The 20435-nt window shown below is 36.7% G+C and overlaps 1 protein-coding gene across 3 annotated transcripts in view; it reads left to right on the top strand.

The window, feature by feature from the left end:
- Positions 1-16549, top strand: part of IKZF2 (IKAROS family zinc finger 2) — a 141571-nt gene extending 125022 nt beyond the window's left edge. The window contains exons 5-7 of one of the 3 annotated variants that reach the window (XM_021702901.2): positions 1142-1279; positions 9659-9802; positions 15724-16549. In XM_021702901.2, coding sequence (XP_021558576.1) covers positions 1142-1279; positions 9659-9802; positions 15724-16448 — 1007 coding nt within the window. In that variant the 3' untranslated portion in view covers positions 16449-16549. The remainder of the gene's footprint in view (positions 1-1141; positions 1280-9658; positions 9803-15723) is intronic. The other 2 variants (XM_021702902.2, XM_044913395.1) reach the window with 2 other exon arrangements.
- Positions 16550-20435: the final 3886 nt, after the last annotated feature.

The raw sequence follows: 20435 nt of genomic DNA, 5'->3' as shown, positions 1-20435 counted from the left end.
TTGACTATAAAAAAGAGTGGTCTGTTTGTCCTGTGGGCAAAACAAAGTGATTCCTACGTCCGACGAGGGCCACTGACCTGATTCACACTGCACTTCACTACCGAGGGCTTTGGCACAGACCAGCTGGTGTTTTATGTTTTTTCGGTATTCATTCAAAACCAAGAATCAAAGTGCTCTGTGATATCCTTGTGAATTGTCATACAGTAAAGCATGTCTCTTTCCAGAAGTGTGTTTTGCTTCTTTTGAAGTGTTTTTTTTTTGTTGTTTTTTTTTAATGTGAGCATCAAAGTATTTTACCTGGTATACTGAGATACGGTTCTCTGGCTACTAGGAAATAATTCATTTCCTGACTGTGAAATGCATTAGAAAAAAAAAAAGAAGAAGAAGAAGAAGAAAATGTTACTATCATCGTATAACTAAATAGGTTAGGACTTCAGTGGTTATTGTTAATAATCCTGACTCAAAGCACCTAGTAGGTTAATTCTTGGTAATATAAGAACAGTGCTTATGTGGGAGAATACACTTATCTGCTGCAAAGTTTTGCATGTGTGAATAGCTATTACCAAGGTGGAAAGAAAAGAGAAACTCTGCTTTTATCTGTACTTTTTCTCATCACTTGAGTTCTTTTTAGTGTCCTTGGTACCGACCGTACCGTGAATAATGTTTTCATTAAATAATGACATTCCATTTGTTGCATTTTAGTTTTCTTCAGTAAAAATTCTCTGTCCTTATCCCCCCAAAAAATAAATTAAAAAAATTCTCACCATGTATCTAGGACACTCCCGATTTGTCTTTTGAATGAGTCAAAGCTGAGAGAATTATGTAAGAGCAAATGTTAGTGTTACGAGTCACATAATTTGAAGACTGATCATCAGCCCCTCATGATCTAGGATACAGTCAGACCATGAATTTGATTCAGTATTTCCCCTAACACCAAAGGTACGATCTTGCCTTATCTTCTAGCCGTCTTTTAGTCGTGGTAGAAATTTATTAGCTTTTCTTGCCTAAAGCAGAGTGTGGAGGAGGAAGAGATTTGAGTCTGAAAAACATATAAATGCTTCCCTCCACACTATCAAAAGTCAGATGTTAATTTTGCTTTGGAGGAGACTGACGGCACACTGATCTTGAGTTCTCTCCGCAGTGGGTAAACCTCACAAGTGCAACTACTGTGGACGAAGCTACAAGCAGCGCAGTTCATTGGAGGAGCACAAGGAGCGCTGCCACAACTATCTGCAGAATGTCAGCATGGAGGCTGCCGGGCAGGCCATGAGTCACCACGGTGGGTAGAATCGGCATTCACCGCCCGCATCCCCCCTCACTGCCTTTGTAGTTCCTTAGGGGTTGAATGGTTCTCTCGCTCTACCCTGGAGCGTGAAGATAAAATCTTACTCTTCTTTTTTTTTTTTTTAAATTTTATTTATTTATTTGAGCCAGAGAGAATGAGAGAGAGAGAGCAGGAGAGGGAGGAGGGCCAGAGGGAGAAGAAGACGCCCCGCCGAGCAGGGAGCCCGACGCGGGACTCGATCCCGGGACCCTGGGACCATGACCTGAGCCGAAGGCGGTCGCTTAACCGACTGAGCCACCCAGGCGCCCAAATCTTACTCTTCTTAAAACAATTTTAGATCACATTAACTTTGCATGGGATTATCTTCCGAAGCACTTGAAGTGAGTTGAGCTTTGGGGCCCTTGGCAGACAAGCTGTACCGAGTTTTTGTGAAACTCCCAGATTTATTTCTGATAACATACGTTTGAATTAAGATAATAATGACAGCCAGCTTTGAATACACCAAAGGAAGAGAGTATTTGCTCTTCTCTTTCATTGGCTGCACCAAGTAGTCAGAAATGGTTCTAGGAAAGTCTATAGAGTTCCTAAAAGAGCTGGCTGTGTATTTTCATTTCTCTTAGGGAAGTGATAAGTGATAGAATTGATATAATTGGAAATTTCTCTAATCTGTTTTGTAATTTATCTTGGAAATTACTCATTTTGCTTTCTACAAGTGTAGGGGACAATCTAGACTAAAATTAGGCACCACTTCCCTCCACAAAAATCAAAACCCAAGCAAAACATCCTCATCTCTGCAATATACAATAGCAGGTAGGAAGGTAGTTTCTAAGGTTTATCAACTAATAACATTACTGAAAAATTAATGTTGATAATCAGCCTTACGAAGGAAAGTTATGAATTTTAGTTCTTGAGATTTGGAGCATCTGTCTTGTCCTATTAATTATATTTTTATACCGATTAATTTTATCAGTCATATAAGTACATACAAAAATCTTAACTTACTGTTTCATTTATATCTTTTATTTTAAAAAGATTTAGCCAGTATCAGATAATATAACTGGAGAATGCTGTAGTCATTTTCAAAATATAAATATCTATTTAACAACTTATAGACAGCTCAAGGATTATTTGTGGGTTTTGTTTTGTTTTATGTAGTACATACTGTAGAACTGTGTTTATAGGACAGCAAGTGATTATTTGTTGTTGTTGAGTTGGGAATTTAATTTAAAATATTTATTTTGTTACCCTGAATAATTAAAGCATTTCTTCTTGAGGGTAGTTTATATAATCTAAAGAATTATTTAATTCTACTTGTTATTGTGAATGAGTCCTTTGTTTTTATATTATTATTAACTAACATTTTTGAAAACCTGTGTTTTATGTCATAGTAAATTTGATATTGCAAGCTTGCATTACCTGGGCTTATGAAGGTAGCATAGGATCCAGAGCAGGGAATGTAAAATGGTGGGTCTAGGAGTCCAGCTAACCTGGCCTGGCTGTGTGGAGTCTGTGTCACAGACTCGGGACGAGAACTAAATGTGACTGGATGTGCAGTAAATACCCAATAAATAGTTCTTCTCACTGTTACATTTCAGGGCATTAAATATTAAGAAATGTTAAATGTTCCATGCCCTATAGAGTTATGTTACTGACCAGCATTAACTTAGGCATTTGAGGTTTCATTTGCCGTTTCTGTTTAAATTGTTGTTTTTAGAGGTGGCTTGAGGCAGGGTAACTGGTGGAGGCTTGAGGGCATGCCAAAATTTTCTAAAGACATATTGTGGTACTACTACTGTTTTTTCCATATAATGTTCTCTCCTTGCCGTTTTGACATTTGACTGGATTATTAATTAATTCCTTTTCAACTGAGTGTCATAAAAAAACTCAATGGAAAGTGTGTTGCACACACATCTGAATAAGAAATAGAGTCTCTTCTAAAAGACTTTATGTAAAGTGTATATAAATAGTCAACATTTAACTATGTGTTGGCAAATTAATCAGTTATAGAATAAGTGCTGACGAAAAATTAAGCAGGTGTATTCTGGGGGGAAAAGACTTCTAAACAACCATAGCATCAACCCTCATTTCCCAGATTGCTTAGCCCTTAATAATCAAAAGCCCTTTATAGGTTGCTCTAAAACTGGAACAGAATGGGGAAAGTGAGGAAGATACTCAGGTACTGGGTAGAGCAGGGGACAAAGCCAAAGACAAGTGTATGGGGAGTGTGAGAGGAGGAGATAGGTTTTGGTATCCTTTATAGACCCAAATATTTGTTCTTCAATATTGGATATAGTTTTAACCACATAAGTTTATATTAATATCATTTCGTGCTGTACTTCTTCTGGGGATTTGTAATAATAATTTGAGAGTATCCTTAATCTCCTTTTTCTTCTGTTAACATTCTTAATGAAGAATTGGGTATATGGGGTAAGAATTGATAAATGCCATAAGAGGAAAAACATACTGGCAAAATGCTCCTAGAGTTCACCATTAACCTTGTCTTACATACATAGCTTGGCACGTGTCTCCTTTTAAAGACAGCCACAGTGAAATTCATATTTATATCCTTCTCTCTCTTACTATCCCGCTATATCTTGTCTTTTCTTTTTTATATTTTCTTTTAGTGGTAGGCGTGGGGGTTTCCATCATTGTGGTTGCCATTATCCCTTTGAAATTAATTTTTCTTTTTTTGTTTTGTTTTGTTCCTATCTGACATAGTTATGTCTCCTAGCCTCTCTTTCCTAAAACATGTTCTTCCCCATGTTGACTCTTCTAGGGAGGGGAATGTCTGAGGTCAAAGAGGCATTCTTTCACTTCATTCAGGAAACATTTATTGAGGGCTTGCTATGTGCCAATTTCCCACACAACATTCTGGGAATATAAAGATAAATGGACACAATTTCTTTCTTACATTTATAGTATGGTAGGAAATAGGTACTTTATAGAAAGATGAATATAATGAAGCAAATGCTGTAATAAAGATGTATGCACACTTCTCCAGGAGCAAAATGCAGAGCTGACCTAACTCTGTCTCCAGAAATCAAGAAAACCTTCTTACATGCAGTGCTTGATTCGTACATGAGGTTGAGAAAAATCGTACAAATTAGATTCACAGAGAATGTACGTTCCAGGCAGAGCAGTTGCCAAAGGCTGACACTTGGAGGTATAAAATAACATTAACAGGTTCCTGGACATTGAACATAGTTGGAATTAAAGAAGTGGTAGGAAATGAGACTGACATAATTGGTTGTAATGCAAAAATGGAGCCTTGTATGCTAATCCAGTGTTTGAATTCCACTGGGGCAATCCGATTTGTGTCTTACAAAGAAAAATGTCACCAATGAAGAACATAGGAGAGATGCCTGACTGAGGTGGGAGAGACTGGAAGTGAGAATGCCAAGGAAAAGATGAGAAGGCAGTAACAGGAGAGGAGAACAGGATGAAGCATTTAAGACATATTTTAGGAGGTAGACTAAAAAGTTTTTGAGTTTGAGGGAAAAGGAGAAAATTCATGACTTGTAGTTTTGGAAGTAAAGATAATAATAATGGATTTTATGGCAGATTATCTTATTTGAAAATCATCTTTATGCTCATTTTTCAAGTCTGTTTAGCTTGAAGAAAAAACTTTAAACGCTAAAGTATGTAATTAGCTTTTTCCCCCTTGCCGGAAGACAAAAATGAAAGCATGAACCAAAAGATAGCTAGCTTTAAAGCAAGAACATATATTCTTAAGTTTATGCTTTGAATTATTTGAGAAAGGGAAGTTCTTTATTGCAAGTTAGGGAACAGAGTTAAGAATCTGTAAATTCTAGTAAACTTCTTCAGCTTATTTCCCTTGGGTAACATTATTTCCTTCATGAAGTCATTCAGTAAAAATACATTGAATATTATATTTGTTTCACATCATAAAAGGTATGAGAGACACAAATAAAATGCAATTCCTACCCTAAGGTTGCTTACCAACTACTGGAAGATATAGACCAGTAAACTAACAGAACACTGTCTGACATGCTTTATAGGGGCATAGAGGATAGATGTCCAAATCAGATTCTGGGTGTCCAAGAGAAATTTCTGGGGAAAGTTACATTTGAGTGGAATTTTGAAAGGCAAGATGGCCAGCTAAATAAATGGAAGTCTTTTATGCAGAGAGAACAGCATGTATGAAGATGTAGAAGCCTAAAGAGCATGGTGAGTTAAGGACCTACAAGTAACTGGTATAATTAGAGCACAGTTTGTAAGGGCAAAAGAAATTAGAAGGTAATAAGGTCAGAGAAATAGTCTGTGAACAGAGTATCAAGGGCCAATTGTGCTAAGCAAAGAATTTTATACTTTATCCTAAAAAATAATTGTGGATTAACATTTAATTGCTAGACATATAGGACATCAATCAGAAGAGTCAAGACAGAAGCAAGTAGACCATTGCAACAATCTGATTGGTCAAGTTGGGTTTAGTAGTCTGAAACATACAGTTAAAAACTGAGAGCAACTGCAGATGTAGAACCTAAAATACATAGTACCTCCATGTGTGTATCTGAGGAGGAGGTGGTAGAGAGAAGGGAAAAGAGACTGGGTGAAATGAAGAAACCTAGCATTTGCCACAGGTATTTAGCATGGATGACCAGGTAGATAGTGGTGCCATTCAAGAATATGGTAATTAGGGGGCGCCTGGGTGGCTCAGTTGGTTAAGCGACTGCCTTCAGCTCAGGTCATGATCCTGGAGTCCCTGGATCGAGTCCCACATCGGGCTCCCTGCTCGGCAGGGAACCTGCTTCTCCCTCTGACCCTCCCCCCTCTCATGTGCTCTCTCTCTCTCATTCTCTCTGTCTCAAATAAGTAAATAAATAAAAATCTTTAAAAAAAGAATATGGTAATTAGGAAAATAGGATAAAGTTTAGGGTGGGAAATGGAGATTTCAGGTTTTGAACACATTATCTTTTAGGCACCGGTGAGAGACTGAACCACCAAGTGAAACTGAGAAGAAGTTGAATATATAGATCTCAAGTTTTCAAGAGAGGTTTGGGTAGGAAGTACCTATTTGGGAGCCATCATTATATAGGCAGTAGCCTGAAGTAATACATTTTCTAAACTTATATGGGTAACTATAGAGTGAGACATCTAGGAGTCCAACAACATACCAGGAAGAAAAAGAGGAAAAAAAAAAAAAAAACAAAGAAAAAGAGTAAGAGCAGAGAATGGGAGAATGAGAGAATGGGAAGAGTGATTTCACAGCAGCCAAAGCAACAAGTATTGGCACCATCGGATGTTGACAAGAAAATAAGAGAATTGAATTTTTTTTTTTATATTTGGCAACATGGAGAAAATGTATGACAGTGTAGAAGACATCCATTATTTTTGCCAGTCCTACATACCCTCCTTCTTCTGATAACAAAATTTCCATTTTCCTTTAGAGAACTGTTTCCCATTGCATGAAGCCATGTCAGGACTGTCAGCCTAGGTTGCCTGCCCTCTCTTGGCCAGAGGGTGGCCATGTGACCTAATCCAGGTCCCTCAGACTCTGTCTTCTTGGATTTTGAATTTTGAGTGGACTGTTTGGTAAAAAGAGCTATGTTGGGAACACTCTTAGATGCTTCTGTCTTTAAGATTTAGCAGTGTGATGAGATAATGAAATAGTACTAGTATAAATATTTTTATCTTGGTTATAACATCAGAAATAAGGTCAAGGAAGATATTTGGTTATGAAGTTTGCTCTAACAAGTAAGATTAGTTTATTGGTGTTTTCTTAGCCTAGGTAAATCTCTGTGTGATTGTTGCATTATTGAAGTAACTTGTTTTGTGTTTCAAGCCCATCACTCTACCCAGATCCTTGAAAGCAAAAAAAAAAAAAAAAAAATCGGATTAGTTATGTAATTGAAAAAATGTATCAAATCTTTTCCCAATGGCAGACCTTAAAAATATGTCAAACTTGTTTATGCAAAGTCAACACTCAAATTATGTCTACAAAAGAATAGTGTAGCATAATGACTAAGGGCCCAGACTCTAGAGCCAGACCACCTAGGTTCAACTCATATATTCCCTACTAACTAGATGTAAACCCCAAGGAATCTCTGGGGTTTTGTTGCCCCATCAGTAAAATGGAGATGGTACTTATCTCGAGGGGGTTATTGAAAAGATTAAATGAATTATTAAATCCAGTCTTAGAATAGTACTTAGCACATAGTATATATCAATTATTGTTATTATTGCTGATACGGTAAAAACAGCATCAATATTTGATATGTGAAGGGCTGATGTAAAATAGAAGTAAGACCAGAGCTCTGACAAAGTCATTGTTTTCAGTTCACATGAGCTTCATTGAACTTGGGACAAATCATCTGAATTGAGGTGGATGTGGTGTGGGACAGTTCGCACACCCAGGTTTCGTTTTGAGTGTTAAATGTGTGCAAATATGAAAATTCAAGGTTAGACTTAGAGCAAAACTGCCAAGTTTTAGACTACTCATTTCAAAACTAATTAATATATTCAATTTGGGGGCAAACCCTGTTAACCAGTTTTGCTGTTTTTTTAGCAAAATTTACAACAACAAACCTTTTTTTCTTCCCTTCTTTCATTTTGGATCCTGGTTTGTGACTTCATTTCATCTTCAGTCCATACATGGCCTGTTTTTTAGCTTTATAGTTAAGTTTAATAATGTAGTAAGTGCCTATAAATCCACCACCCAAAACAAAAGTTAAGATTTTGACAATAATCTGTATCTAATTAATGGTTCCTAACCCCATACATTCTCCACTGCCCTTCCGTCCTCCTGACCACCCTTGTTTGAATTTTTTGGTCAGCCTTTCTTTGCTTTTCTTTTTAAGTACATGTTTTTACTTTAGTTGTTGCTGAAAGAGGACATAATGTTTTATGTAACATCTTGGGATATATATTTTTCCACTTGATGATATCATGGAGTATATCGCTATAGAAAATGACCTGTTTCCTTGTTTCTGAAACTCCTAACTTCCTTCCAAATTAAAATCCAGTGATTACGGCATCTCTTGTCAATCGTAGCCATATCTTATAGACATTGAAAAGTAAATTTTTCTGGCCCATCCACTGGACTGTACAGGACGAGGTTAACTCAAAACTTAGATTGAATATCAATTTCTTTAAACATGTCCAAATTAGGAAAACATTTTTCTGTTGCCATTTTTCATTTCTTCAAAATCAGCAACCTGTATTGGTTATTAAGTAGGTCACCTGAATTGTGCACTGGATGTTCTTAACTTTCATCTCCTGCTTTCTCATTTTATTTTAGTGTCCGCCCTTATAAATGAGAATGTATTGTGTTTCACACAGTGGAACTATCCTTTACAAATGAAAGGAGCATAATACATCATTTTACAGTATATGCGGAACAAGATAGCCTAAGATATGACACCTTTAGGTTCCCAAACAGGACTGGCACAGGTACAATTTAGAGAAAGCAGTGATAATCACGAACAAGTTATGGTCTTTCCTGTGAACATTGGCTTCAGTCATTGATCTCATCTGCCTCAGATGTTACCGTATCCATAAACATCCTTGGACATTATTTTTACTCAAAAACAACTTTGATAAGTTCTTTGTCTGTACTGTGAATGTCCATATCTAATGTCAGTATCTCTGAGCTAATCTGTTAGCCCACAGCAATTTAGACAAATGGGATGAAGAGGGAGCAGCTTTGGAGAGTTTATGTCAAGTGAATTAGAGCAGTAGTTTAGTGAGCAAATATGCCAGTTATGAAATGGAATTTTTTATCCTGAAGAACTCTTTTTAAAATAAATTGCAATCATAAAGCGGCCACAGTTTATTATGTGTAGACATGTTCAGAATTGGAACTCCTTCATGAAGGCTGCTTTGTGCAGGTATTTATCTACTGCCAATAGGGCTAACAGCTCACTCCGCTCATCAGTAGAAAATCTGCTACAGGAAAATACACGGGTGAAAAAAAAACTGGTTAAATATCATGCTGTTATTCCGTGTGTCTGTTTAAGCTTTCCTGCAAAACAAGTTGACTTAAATTGTTTTAGAAAAAGAAAGTCCAAAAGCCTTGAAAATAGTGCAGTCTAAAAGTGGTATTGATTTTAATCAATGTTAAAAACACTTTCAGAGGAGTAAGATGAGAAACAAGATCAACATGTTTGCCACCAATAGTGACCAACAGTTTATGTCATTGATCTGAGAGTGACTTGGATAAAAACAAATCGTGTGTGTGTGTGTGTGTTTGTGTGTGTAAAATTAGAGAGAGTACTTTAACACTAAAGATTATTCTTTCTACTTTTATTCAAGCATACTAATGTTTAACACATATCAAGGTGGCACATCCAGCTTTGTATCTTTTAAAATGTTGAAGAAATTATCAGATTGCATTTTTTGTATGGTTTTGCATAGTACCTCCTATGGAAGATTGTAAGGAACAAGAGCCTATCATGGACAACAATATTTCTCTGGTGCCTTTTGAGAGACCTGCTGTCATAGAGAAGCTCACAGGGAATATGGGAAAACGTAAAAGCTCCACTCCACAAAAGTTTGTGGGTAAGCATTACAAATTATTTTACTTCTTAAAAGGTGGTTTTAACGAGCAGAAGTAGGTTCCCATGTATTAGAGACATAGATGGTATATTTCAATTCAAGAGATAAATACCCATCTCTTTTGTCCATTATTCATTCCTACTTTATGCTGTTCCATGGGTACCACACTTACACACACACACCCTTAGGTATATGGGCCTAGGAAATAAAAAAAGACGGATAAAATTTGCTATCTCAAAATGAAATTATATAGAAAGTATAGTAGTATATAAAATAAAATGTTCATTTATGTACAAAATGAAAATACTTAAGGAAAATGGTGTCATCTATAAGCTAGTTTTGTAATCTGTTTTCCAGTTTCCATTAGTGCCAGGTCTTTAAACTCTTTTCTTTACATGGTATTAATGCTTTTGCTATTTGATCTGGAATTAAGAGATATCTTTTCCCCCAAATTCTTCATTAGAAAAATAATGCAGCAACCTACATTCAAGAGCCTTCATATTTGGATCTATCTTTCATATGTGGATCTTTCTTTTCATCTGGCCTATGGTTTTGAAACAAAAAGATTAAATATGATGTATTTAGAGTTTTCTTTTTCATTTCCAAGCCCTTAGATATTCTTTAATACAGAGTTGGCACCATTCTGTACACTGTAAGTCATAAAGTGTCTCTAAGGATGCAAAAAGCATCCAAGTTTTTTAAGAATGTCTAAAAATAGTGATTCTGTATAAGGAATTGCCATTAATTATATATGTAATATATCTATTCTTACAGACTTTATATAGGGTAAAAATTAGAAGAGAAAGATTTTCAAATAGATTCACACATTCTAGTGTCAAAGAGGATTGGAGAACATCCCGCTATGTGTTGAGTGGTGAATGGGAGAATATATTCTCTTTGGTTATTTCAGGGAGGAGAGGCTAATAAAGTTCTTTTACTCCAGTAATCACTTAGAGAAGATTTCCTTCCAATCTAAAATTGAAGAACTAACTAATGACCAAAATATCATTTTAAGACAAGCTGGAGAGAGTTATTGACAGAGCTCATTGGAAAAAAGGCTAGAGAACAGCCCTAAGAGATCACAGTTGATCCTAGGTCAACTTAAAGCCCCTGCAAGAATACTCAAAGGCCTGCCTTGGGCCCTAAGTAACTTTTCTTTCTGCTTTCTCTCTTCCTTTTTATAAATATTTTTTAAATGCCATCTCATCTATTTTTTAAATTGATCAATTTGATGGATGTCCATTAAAATGCCTATATCCCAACTAGACACTAGTATTGTTGGGGAAATATGTCTTTATGTCTTCTGAATCTATTTAGTTCTGTTCTTTGAAATATTTTTGTTTCCTATGACTTAGAGATACTAGTCTCAATTTGATTTGATCACATTCCTTAGAAAAGAGGGACAGATTTTTTTAAATTACATTTTGATTTTTAAAAATTTCTAAAAAAAAATAAAATGACATTAGATTTTTATTAGGAATTTAATGGTATTTTTTATTTGGATTATCCTTTCTAGTAAAATATAAAAAATAATCACACACTGTCTCTATGATTTTTTTTTTATAAATTCCTTTTTACCATGTTCCTCAGTTAAATACTATTCTTTGACCTTATCAAGTCTTCCAGACCAACAGTCCCTGAACTTTCTGCATATCTTTTTGTGTCCTCCTTTCTTTTTCTTATCCAGCTTAGATTCCATGGTTAATCACTTTTACCACTCTCTTGACAATATTCTTGACTCTCTTACTTTGTTGCCTTTCTATCACCTCCTCCTGGTGAAACTCCACTCTCTAGTGAAAAGAGGAGCATCTTTCTCATATTGACAGGACTGATAGTACTTGTGGAGAAAACCCCACAGCCTTACAAATTGGTGTCACTATAAATTAATGAATAAGTGATCTCCAATATCAGTTGTTCCATCAATGTAGCAGTCCTCCTTTAATCCATTCTTCAACAGTCCTCTCTCCTACTCAGCCCTGTAGCCATTTCAACATTTCTTTATTCTCCACAAACATTGTATCTCCCTCCTTGATGGTATTATATCTCAGTTTACAGGGAATAAAATCAGTCAAAATAATTTCAATATAATAGCACTAATCTTATAAAGATTATGTTTATTTATATGAATACTTTCTTTTTTTCTCTTTGTTTGAATGAAAGAAGTATCCCTCTTTCTAATTAAGGTTAATTCCTCTTCTTGCGCTCTGGAATTCTCCTATCCCAGTCCCCCAAATACCTTACATTGTTATTCCTTTTTCTCACTTACATTTTCTTTTTCTTTTTTTTTTTTTTTTTTAAAGATTTTATTTATTTATTTGACAGAGAGAGAGCGAGAGCAGGAACACAAGCAGGGGGAGTGGGAGAGGGAGAAGCAGGCTTCCCGCAGCGCAGGGAGCCCGATGTGGGGCTCGATCCCAGCACCCTGGGATCATGACCTGAGCCGAAGGCAGACGCTTAACGACTGAGCCACCCAGGCGCCCCTCTCACTTACATTTTCAACCTCTCCCCTCTCTTGGCATTTTCCTTTTCATATGTGATATGATAAATTCTCATCATTAAAAAAAAAAAAAAATCTTCCCTTAAACCCAAGTCTCCTTCTAGCTACTACCTACTTTTTCCTTCTCTTAAAAAATGGAGTTGTTGAAAGAGTTCCCTATGCTTGCTTTCCATAATTTCTTTCTTTCTACTCATTCCCCAGTCTATGCAACCTGGCTTTCTTCCTCATTGAGGTCACCACTAGCTTCCATAGTGCCAGGTGCAGTGGACCCTTTTTAGACTATCTTACACAACTCCTAGAGAGCATTTGCCACTCTTGAATAATTAATTCCTTTTGAAACACTTCTTTCCTTGGTGTCCATGACATTGATCTCTCTCGCATTTCTTCTAGCTTCTTTGCTCCTTCTCAATCTTCATTATGAATTTACCCTTAACAGCTATGCAAATGGAGCAAAAGTACTAATGGAGGCCTCCATTCGTGTGCCTAAATATTTTAATATTTTAAATCAAGCTGAAAAACTATTGTGTTCTACCTTCCTAACTTGGAAGATTGAGTTCAAATAAATATAGAATCCTCAGATTCCTTAGAGTTCCACACCAGACCTTGATAGCATGAGCAGAACTGCCTGACCTGCAGCCAGGCCTCTCTTAGACCTACCTCTGGTTCTGTCCAGTACCAAAGGGGCCTCATGCCCATGTATGTAGACACTTCAGCCTACACATTCTAGACCCCACACATAGCACATAAAGAGTAGTGTGTTGGCCACTCCTCAGGCCTAAGTGTATGAATACCAGCAGCACAAATTGGTACTCAGGAGGATAGACCCTTTGATGAGGACTGTGCTAATCCTTGATGCAAGCTCAGTGCCATTTGGGCAAGGAATTCTGGGGTCCTGGGTATCCAGAGTATGGTCTAGGGAGTAATCTCCAGATAGGCACATTCCCTTGGCTATATACATTCCTTATTCCATGAGGAGCAAAAAACTCTGTAAACATGGGGCCCAGTGCAAGAATCCAACTTGCCTTGATCCGTGGGCAGGCATTAAAAATCTTGGTGTTCTTCCAGGTTCTATTTTTGACCTTCTCTTCTTCACACTTTACCTGTGCCTGGGTTATATCTTCTATTCTTGTGGCTTCAGAAGTCAGTTTCTATCAACCACGACTTAGATATCTACATCTCAAGTAGAGGTCTCTCTCCAAAATTTGAGACTATATTTTGGTAGTTACTGGACCATGACTATTACTCAGTCTTTCCCAACGTGAACTCATCATCTTTTCTATCTCACTGCCATCCACTAAGTCTCCTAGGCCAGAAACTTGGGTCTTCTTTCTCTTACTCATGTTCTATGTCACCATGTCTATAATCACCAAGCCCTGGAAACTATATTTTCTAAATTTCTCTCCATTCCATCCAGTTTTCTCCATTTCCACTGCCACTGTACTAATTCAGGCCACCATGATCTTTATGGCAATAACTTCCTAAACCATCTCAATAAATACCTAATCAAGTCACATCCCTGTTTAACCCTTTTAATCCTTATTGCCCTTGGGATAAAATTCCAATTCCTTCGCTGTTGAATGAGCCCTTTTATTATCTTTTCCATCTTTCTCATCTATTTCCACTTTCAGCTATATAGTGAAATGTAAGTAGTCCCTTGAACAAGTCATGCCCTCTTGCCTCTGAGCCTTCCTACCTGCTGCTCCACTCCCACATTCCTTTACTTAGCTAGTATTTGTCATCAAATATCTCTGATGCCACTTTCTTCAAGAAGTCTTCTTTACTCCCCTAATTATATATTCCTTTTATTTGACCTCATAGCATATATCACACTGTATTAATAATGATCCCTAAATTGCTGTCACTCCCTGTAAACTGTAAGCTTAGAGAATGTAGATGAGGTTTGTCTAGCTCAACTTTTAAACTCTTAACATTGTGATATCTTAAATTGAATGCCATGAGATAAGGTCTCATCATTTTTTTCTTCATTACTCTGATCATTACCCTGATCTCACTTTGGGGACCTCTCTTCAAACCTGAAATTAATACCAGCTATCCAAAAGTGCTTTTCCAGAATGCAGTTCTGTGGATCAACGTTTTTTCATCAACATTACAAATTAGGCATCCATCTATAACAACATACTAAACATTTATAAGAAGTCCACATATATTTTTAAGAAGTCTTTATCTGTGAGATTTACCTGTCAAAGTAACCAGGCAATTAGTAGGAGACCGCATTTAGTGACAGAATTTTAAAAAGAAAATATGCTGTCCAAAGCTGGCAATATTTAAAGGAGAAAAATTAAAATTACTTCTCCTGCTTTATGCACAGAACTCTTTCATGGCTAATCCTGAAGTAAAATATAAATTTGTTGAAGTAAATATTAAAGGGAAAACTACAGAAATCCTTCAATCAAGATAAAGTATAGAAAATTAACAATGGATATACATACCAGCACCATTACCCATATGTCTGAATAAGGAAGGGGTGGTGTAAAAATGATTAATTCTCCATTTCAAGAAGCAAAACAACAAAATATAGTATTTTCCAAGTTTATGAATAAACTACTTTTGGAAATGACTCCCATATTTAAACAGTCCTAAATTTCATTCAATTTATCAAACAATACAGCCTTTTTTTTTTTTTTTTTTGAGAGAGAGAGAGAGAGACAGAGAACTCAAACACAAGTGGGTGGGGAGGGGGCAGAGGGAGAGGGAGAGAGAATCTTAAGCAGGCTCCATGCCCAGCACAGAGCCCGACCTGGGACTCCATCTCATGACCCTGAGATCATGACTTGAGCCGAAATCAGGAGTCAGACTCTTAACCAACTGAGCCACCCAGGCACCCCCAAACAATACATCTTTTAACAATATTTTAATGGTGATGGTTTTTTAATTCTCCAGGGTGACATATACTGGCTTTATAATTTTTTTTCTAATATAGCCATTAAAGCAACCAAATTAACCCTATATAACAGTGAGGTGACAGAGGTTATAAGCAGATCACTCTCGCTTTTATGATCTTTGTGGCTTGGTCACTGATGTCGAAAATATACAAAACAGGCATAGTCTCTGACTTATTTTCACCTGGTATTTCTTCTTTTGCCTATAGTCGCTGAGCTGTAGACAAGTGGAAATTTTAATTGAGAATGAAAATAATACAGTCAATCATACCTTTCAGCCTAGATGCATTTTCATGATGGCATTAAAACAAGTGTAAATGGCTTGTGAAATTCTTATTACTAATCCTCTTTGCAGGTTGAGAGTATTTGTGAGTCTCAGCAGAATTAAAGAGCCCCAATGCTTGATCTAAAGAATAAGATTATCATATTATAGAAAATGGAGACGATTAACTTTGTACATTTATATTTTAATCCAATCACTAATTTTGTTGTATTTTGTTTTACTTTTCTCGCCCACCTCCTTTCAGGGGAAAAGCTCATGCGATTCAGCTACCCAGACATTCACTTTGATATGAACTTAACATATGAGAAGGAGGCTGAGCTAATGCAGTCTCATATGATGGACCAAGCCATCAACAATGCAATCACCTACCTTGGAGCTGAGGCCCTTCACCCACTGATGCAGCACCCGCCAAGCACAATCGCTGAGGTGGCCCCAGTTATAAGCTCAGCTTATTCTCAGGTCTATCATCCAAATAGGATAGAAAGACCCATTAGCAGGGAAACCTCCGATAGTCATGAAAACAACATGGATGGTCCTCTCTCTCTCATCAGACCAAAGAGTCGACCCCAGGAAAGAGAGGCCTCGCCCAGCAATAGCTGCCTGGATTCTACTGACTCAGAAAGCAGCCATGATGACCACCAGTCCTACCAAGGAAACCCTGCCTTAAATCCCAAGAGGAAACAAAGCCCAGCTTACATGAAGGAGGATGTCAAGGCTTTGGATACCACCAAGGCTCCTAAGGGCTCTCTGAAGGACATCTACAAGGTCTTCAATGGAGAAGGAGAACAGATTAGGGCCTTCAAGTGTGAGCACTGCCGAGTCCTTTTCCTAGACCATGTCATGTACACCATTCACATGGGTTGCCATGGCTACCGGGACCCACTGGAATGCAACATCTGTGGCTACAGAAGCCAGGACCGTTACGAGTTTTCATCACACATTGTTCGAGGGGAGCACACATTCCATTAGGCCTTTTCATTCCAAAGGGGACCCCTATGAAGTAACGAACTGCACATGAAGAAATACTGCACTTACAATCCCACCTTCCCTCAGATGTTGACATACCTTTTTTAGTTGTTTAATATTATTACTGTCATTAATTCTTATTTTGTGGACGCAGTGTCATTTGCTCTGCCTAATTACAATAAGGAAGAAACAGAAGAGAGAAGGGACAAGGGATATTGTTTCTTGATAACTTGGCTTGTTTATTTTGTGGGAATTTAAGAGCAGTTCCATTTCTGCCACACATAAATATAAGGTATATCATGCTTTGAAAAAAAATCACTTGATTCATATAGATTCACCTGAGAGATTCTAATTTGCCACTGATGTTCAGGATTATGATTGAAGCCAGGAAAGTTTAGAGTTTTCTGGGTAGAACTTTCTCAGTTTAAAGTGGTATAAGTAATTTTACTCTTCAAGGAAGAATTTTGTTTCAAAATGTAAATTGTTTTTTTTTTCCCCCTCTAGAGATCATGGAACACAAACACATTGTTACTTTCAGTGATAAACTCCTTGGATGAGTTGTTGTGGGTTCTATGTTTACTTCCCCAATGGAATTTATAATACGGTATGTTATACACTGTACCATATAGCAAAAATTTTGAACTACAGGTAGTTAAGGACACCTACAATACATCTGAGGTCCTATGATCTTATTTTTCTAAACTTAAGCACTGTTTTCCATAGTTTTGATGACTGGCATTTTATAGACACCCTGGCAGCCTTACTTTTAACACCTTTAATGAATAGTATTTTTATCTAGTTTTAAGAATAACATATGGTCTAAGAGTGGCTAAGAGGCAGTCAGTAGTTTCCAGAAAGGACCTCTACTTTTCATAAATTTGTTTGGGAAGTTTTCTTTTAAAGTTATAATGTGATGGCAGCATAGTATGCGTATTTGTTTCTAAAAGTATGCTTACGATTGTCACTTTATCAGCATTTAATCAGTGTTAACCAGTCAGCAGAAAAATATAATTAGGCTAACAGTGGGGGGGGGGCGGGACCCACTCAGAAATCCCTTTTCTGGTATGTCTCTCTTCACTGGTTTTTTCAAGCTGTGACCACCCAGTGTTCTATCTATAGTCCATCATCTTTTACTATTTGAGTGGGAGATCACAAAAATCTTGCTATAGGTTTTTGCTTTCCAAATCTCAAAGCAATTACTAATTTCACCCGAATGTGGTAACTTGAACCCCATAAGGTTATGGAACTAGGGCTATTTATTCTATTTATACTAGGGTATTCCTTCAATAATAATATTTACCACTTTTGGTGCATGGAAAAGGGAACTTCTTTGTAACTTGTACAATAGACTACAGATAAACAAAAAACAAAGCTTATTTTTTACCCTACTTGGAGTCTAGAATGTAACCTAACCTCCAAGTGAAAGTCACCATGTCCTGCACATTTTTCTGTCCTAAAAACATTCAACTATTTATAAGTCCTTGTCAGAAATGAATCTCAATCCCTTAGTAAAAATTTTCTCTTCTTTTAATCCATGCATATGTTTCCATTTTTCATGTGCAAATTTTTTATTTCATTTATAAGGGTGCTATTTTTTCTCTGCAGTCCAACAGCATTAGAGGGGAGGAACCAGATGAGATCAAGTCATTTTGGGGGGGAGGGGGGAGACACACTTGGATGCAGAACATGCTGCTTGTGTTGAGGGAGGACAGTCCTGTCCATGACTGGAATATCTAATAGCCATTTCTGAATACTGATTCAGTTAAGCAGTAACTGATAACTGCTCTAAAAAAAATCATTAAATAGGATGCCAAACTATGTTTCTTAATACAGATGCTGTGAGAACTAGCAAGATTAGAGATGTATGGACAGAGAAGCAAACCTGGCCCCAATACTGCTCTTTACTCATTTTCTCATTTATCATCTGCTGATTTAAGCGACTTCTACACACTAACACAGCTTAGAGCTAGGCAAAAATGATTATAACTCAGCTCTCCTTTACTGGCCCCTCTTGTAATTATTTTTGGAGAAATGTCCAAACTGTTCCTTTAAATCAAAGAGAATGCACCAAAACAGAGACATGAAATGTTTTAAATAGAATGTCAACTTTTTCCCCCCCCTGCATGCTTTGGTACATTGTGAACATACAATATGTCCAAAAGTAAAGCATGTTTTTGAGACTCCCTTACTGCCCCTACCCTAACCACTCAAGAAAATTGGAATTTCATATATTTTTTTCCTTTTTGGAGGAAGGTAAATAATTTAAGGTTACTGATTTTGTGTCTTACTGCGATTTAAGGAAGCATTTGGATGGCAGATAATATGTTCATCACTTTGGCTGTGTGTGGATCTCTGCTGGCATCATCTAGGAATTTTCTTCAGTATATGAACAATCATGTACCTAACTGCCCTGGGATGAAGCTGAATTTTAGGTGGACCTAAAGAGTTGTATAGTACCCCCCTGAAGACAGTACTAATGTACACTCTGTTTCTCATTCCATCTCTTTGGAAATCTATTTTATGGAAGGCACTGAATATTTGTGAGAGTGTATTTGCTACAAGTGTATACTTGTACTTTCTTAGCTTCACGATATGAGGAACAGAAAGAGGTAAAGATGGCTCAGGGTGTGGCAGGAACAAATGAGGACGAGGTCAGTTCAAATGTGCAGGTTAGAAAGAATTTTTGTGGGCACAGTGCTTTCTGGGAAACTCTGAATGGCTATATTTGCATGTCTCCTTCTTCACAAAAGGAAATATGCAAGTTGTTAGGGCCTAAAAATAATGAGAGTCAGACACCAAATAAATCAAGTTTTACATAACAGTTATATGCCCAGTTTATTTAGGTGAGATTTCACATTACAGAGTACTTGAGGGGCATGAAAATGGGTTAGCCTCTCTTTTCTAGTTTGGCAAAAATTCAGAAATTCATCACATTGCTTTGCCCTAATTTTGGCCAGAAATTTATCTCCAGTTCCTGTTGGAGATGTGTGCTGCCTCTCACTAATAGTGGTCAATCACTTTTAAAAAGTCATTCTAGTCTGGCTTTTTAGAACAGTGAAAATGACCAATAAGCAGATTGGAAGAGATTTCAAGTTGTTAAAACATTCCGTTGAGAATTTTCTGGTGGGACAAAATGGGAAAATGAGAGACCGGGATTTAGATTTGGCTACAAAGTAGGGAATGTCTTTCCTACAAACGTACAAGCAATTGTAGGTGTGCAACAGTGTATGTTTGTACACACGGACACACTCTTAAAGAAAAGTCATGAAAAGGAGCAATTAGTGACCATGTGTTGCAATAGCACATAAAGAATTAAAATTATAATTAACACCTGAGCAATTTAGGAAATTTACCTGATTGTAGTAACAAATATTAAAGAAGTTATTAGTGTGTCTGTAGGACTAGTTCAACTATTAAACCTTGGGTCTTTACAATCTATTTCCAGAAAAAATCAAAACAAACAAAAAGATCTGTAAGCTGATTTGGTATAACTTCCAAAGTGAAAGAAACACAAATAACTTTTAAATAGGAAGATACAGAAAAGAAAAATGATTAACTTTTACTTGTTGGCAAATGGAGAAAGACCAGAATATTTTAGTGAGCTTGATGTTGTTTTTATTTATAGTTATTGTGTATCTGTTCTACACCTCACAAAACTATGAAGTCTTTATATGTTATAAAGGTTTGACAAAATATACATTAGTGAAAGCATCTAGATGAAAATCATGTTTTATTCTCCAAATGTTATTTCATCCTATCTCCAAAATGATTCCGTAAAGTAGAAAAAGAACAGAAAAGACTGCAAAAATATAAACAAAAATCTGCATGCCCCTACTTTCAAGACAGAACTTAGATTATAAGAGGTACTGGCTACATTATTGTCTTTTTTTTACTTTGAAATGTTCATTTTACAAAAAGGGATATGTTACATATGTGGTCAACTTTAGTTATATTTTATATATTGTTTTAGTAAGTACTATCTGTATGCGA

The sequence above is a fragment of the Neomonachus schauinslandi genome, chromosome 3 (assembly GCF_002201575.2).
Source record: "Neomonachus schauinslandi chromosome 3, ASM220157v2, whole genome shotgun sequence".
Lineage (NCBI taxonomy): Eukaryota > Metazoa > Chordata > Mammalia > Carnivora > Phocidae > Neomonachus > Neomonachus schauinslandi.
The sequence above is the reverse complement of the archived record's forward strand: the minus strand, read 5'-3'. Positions and strand labels throughout refer to the sequence as shown.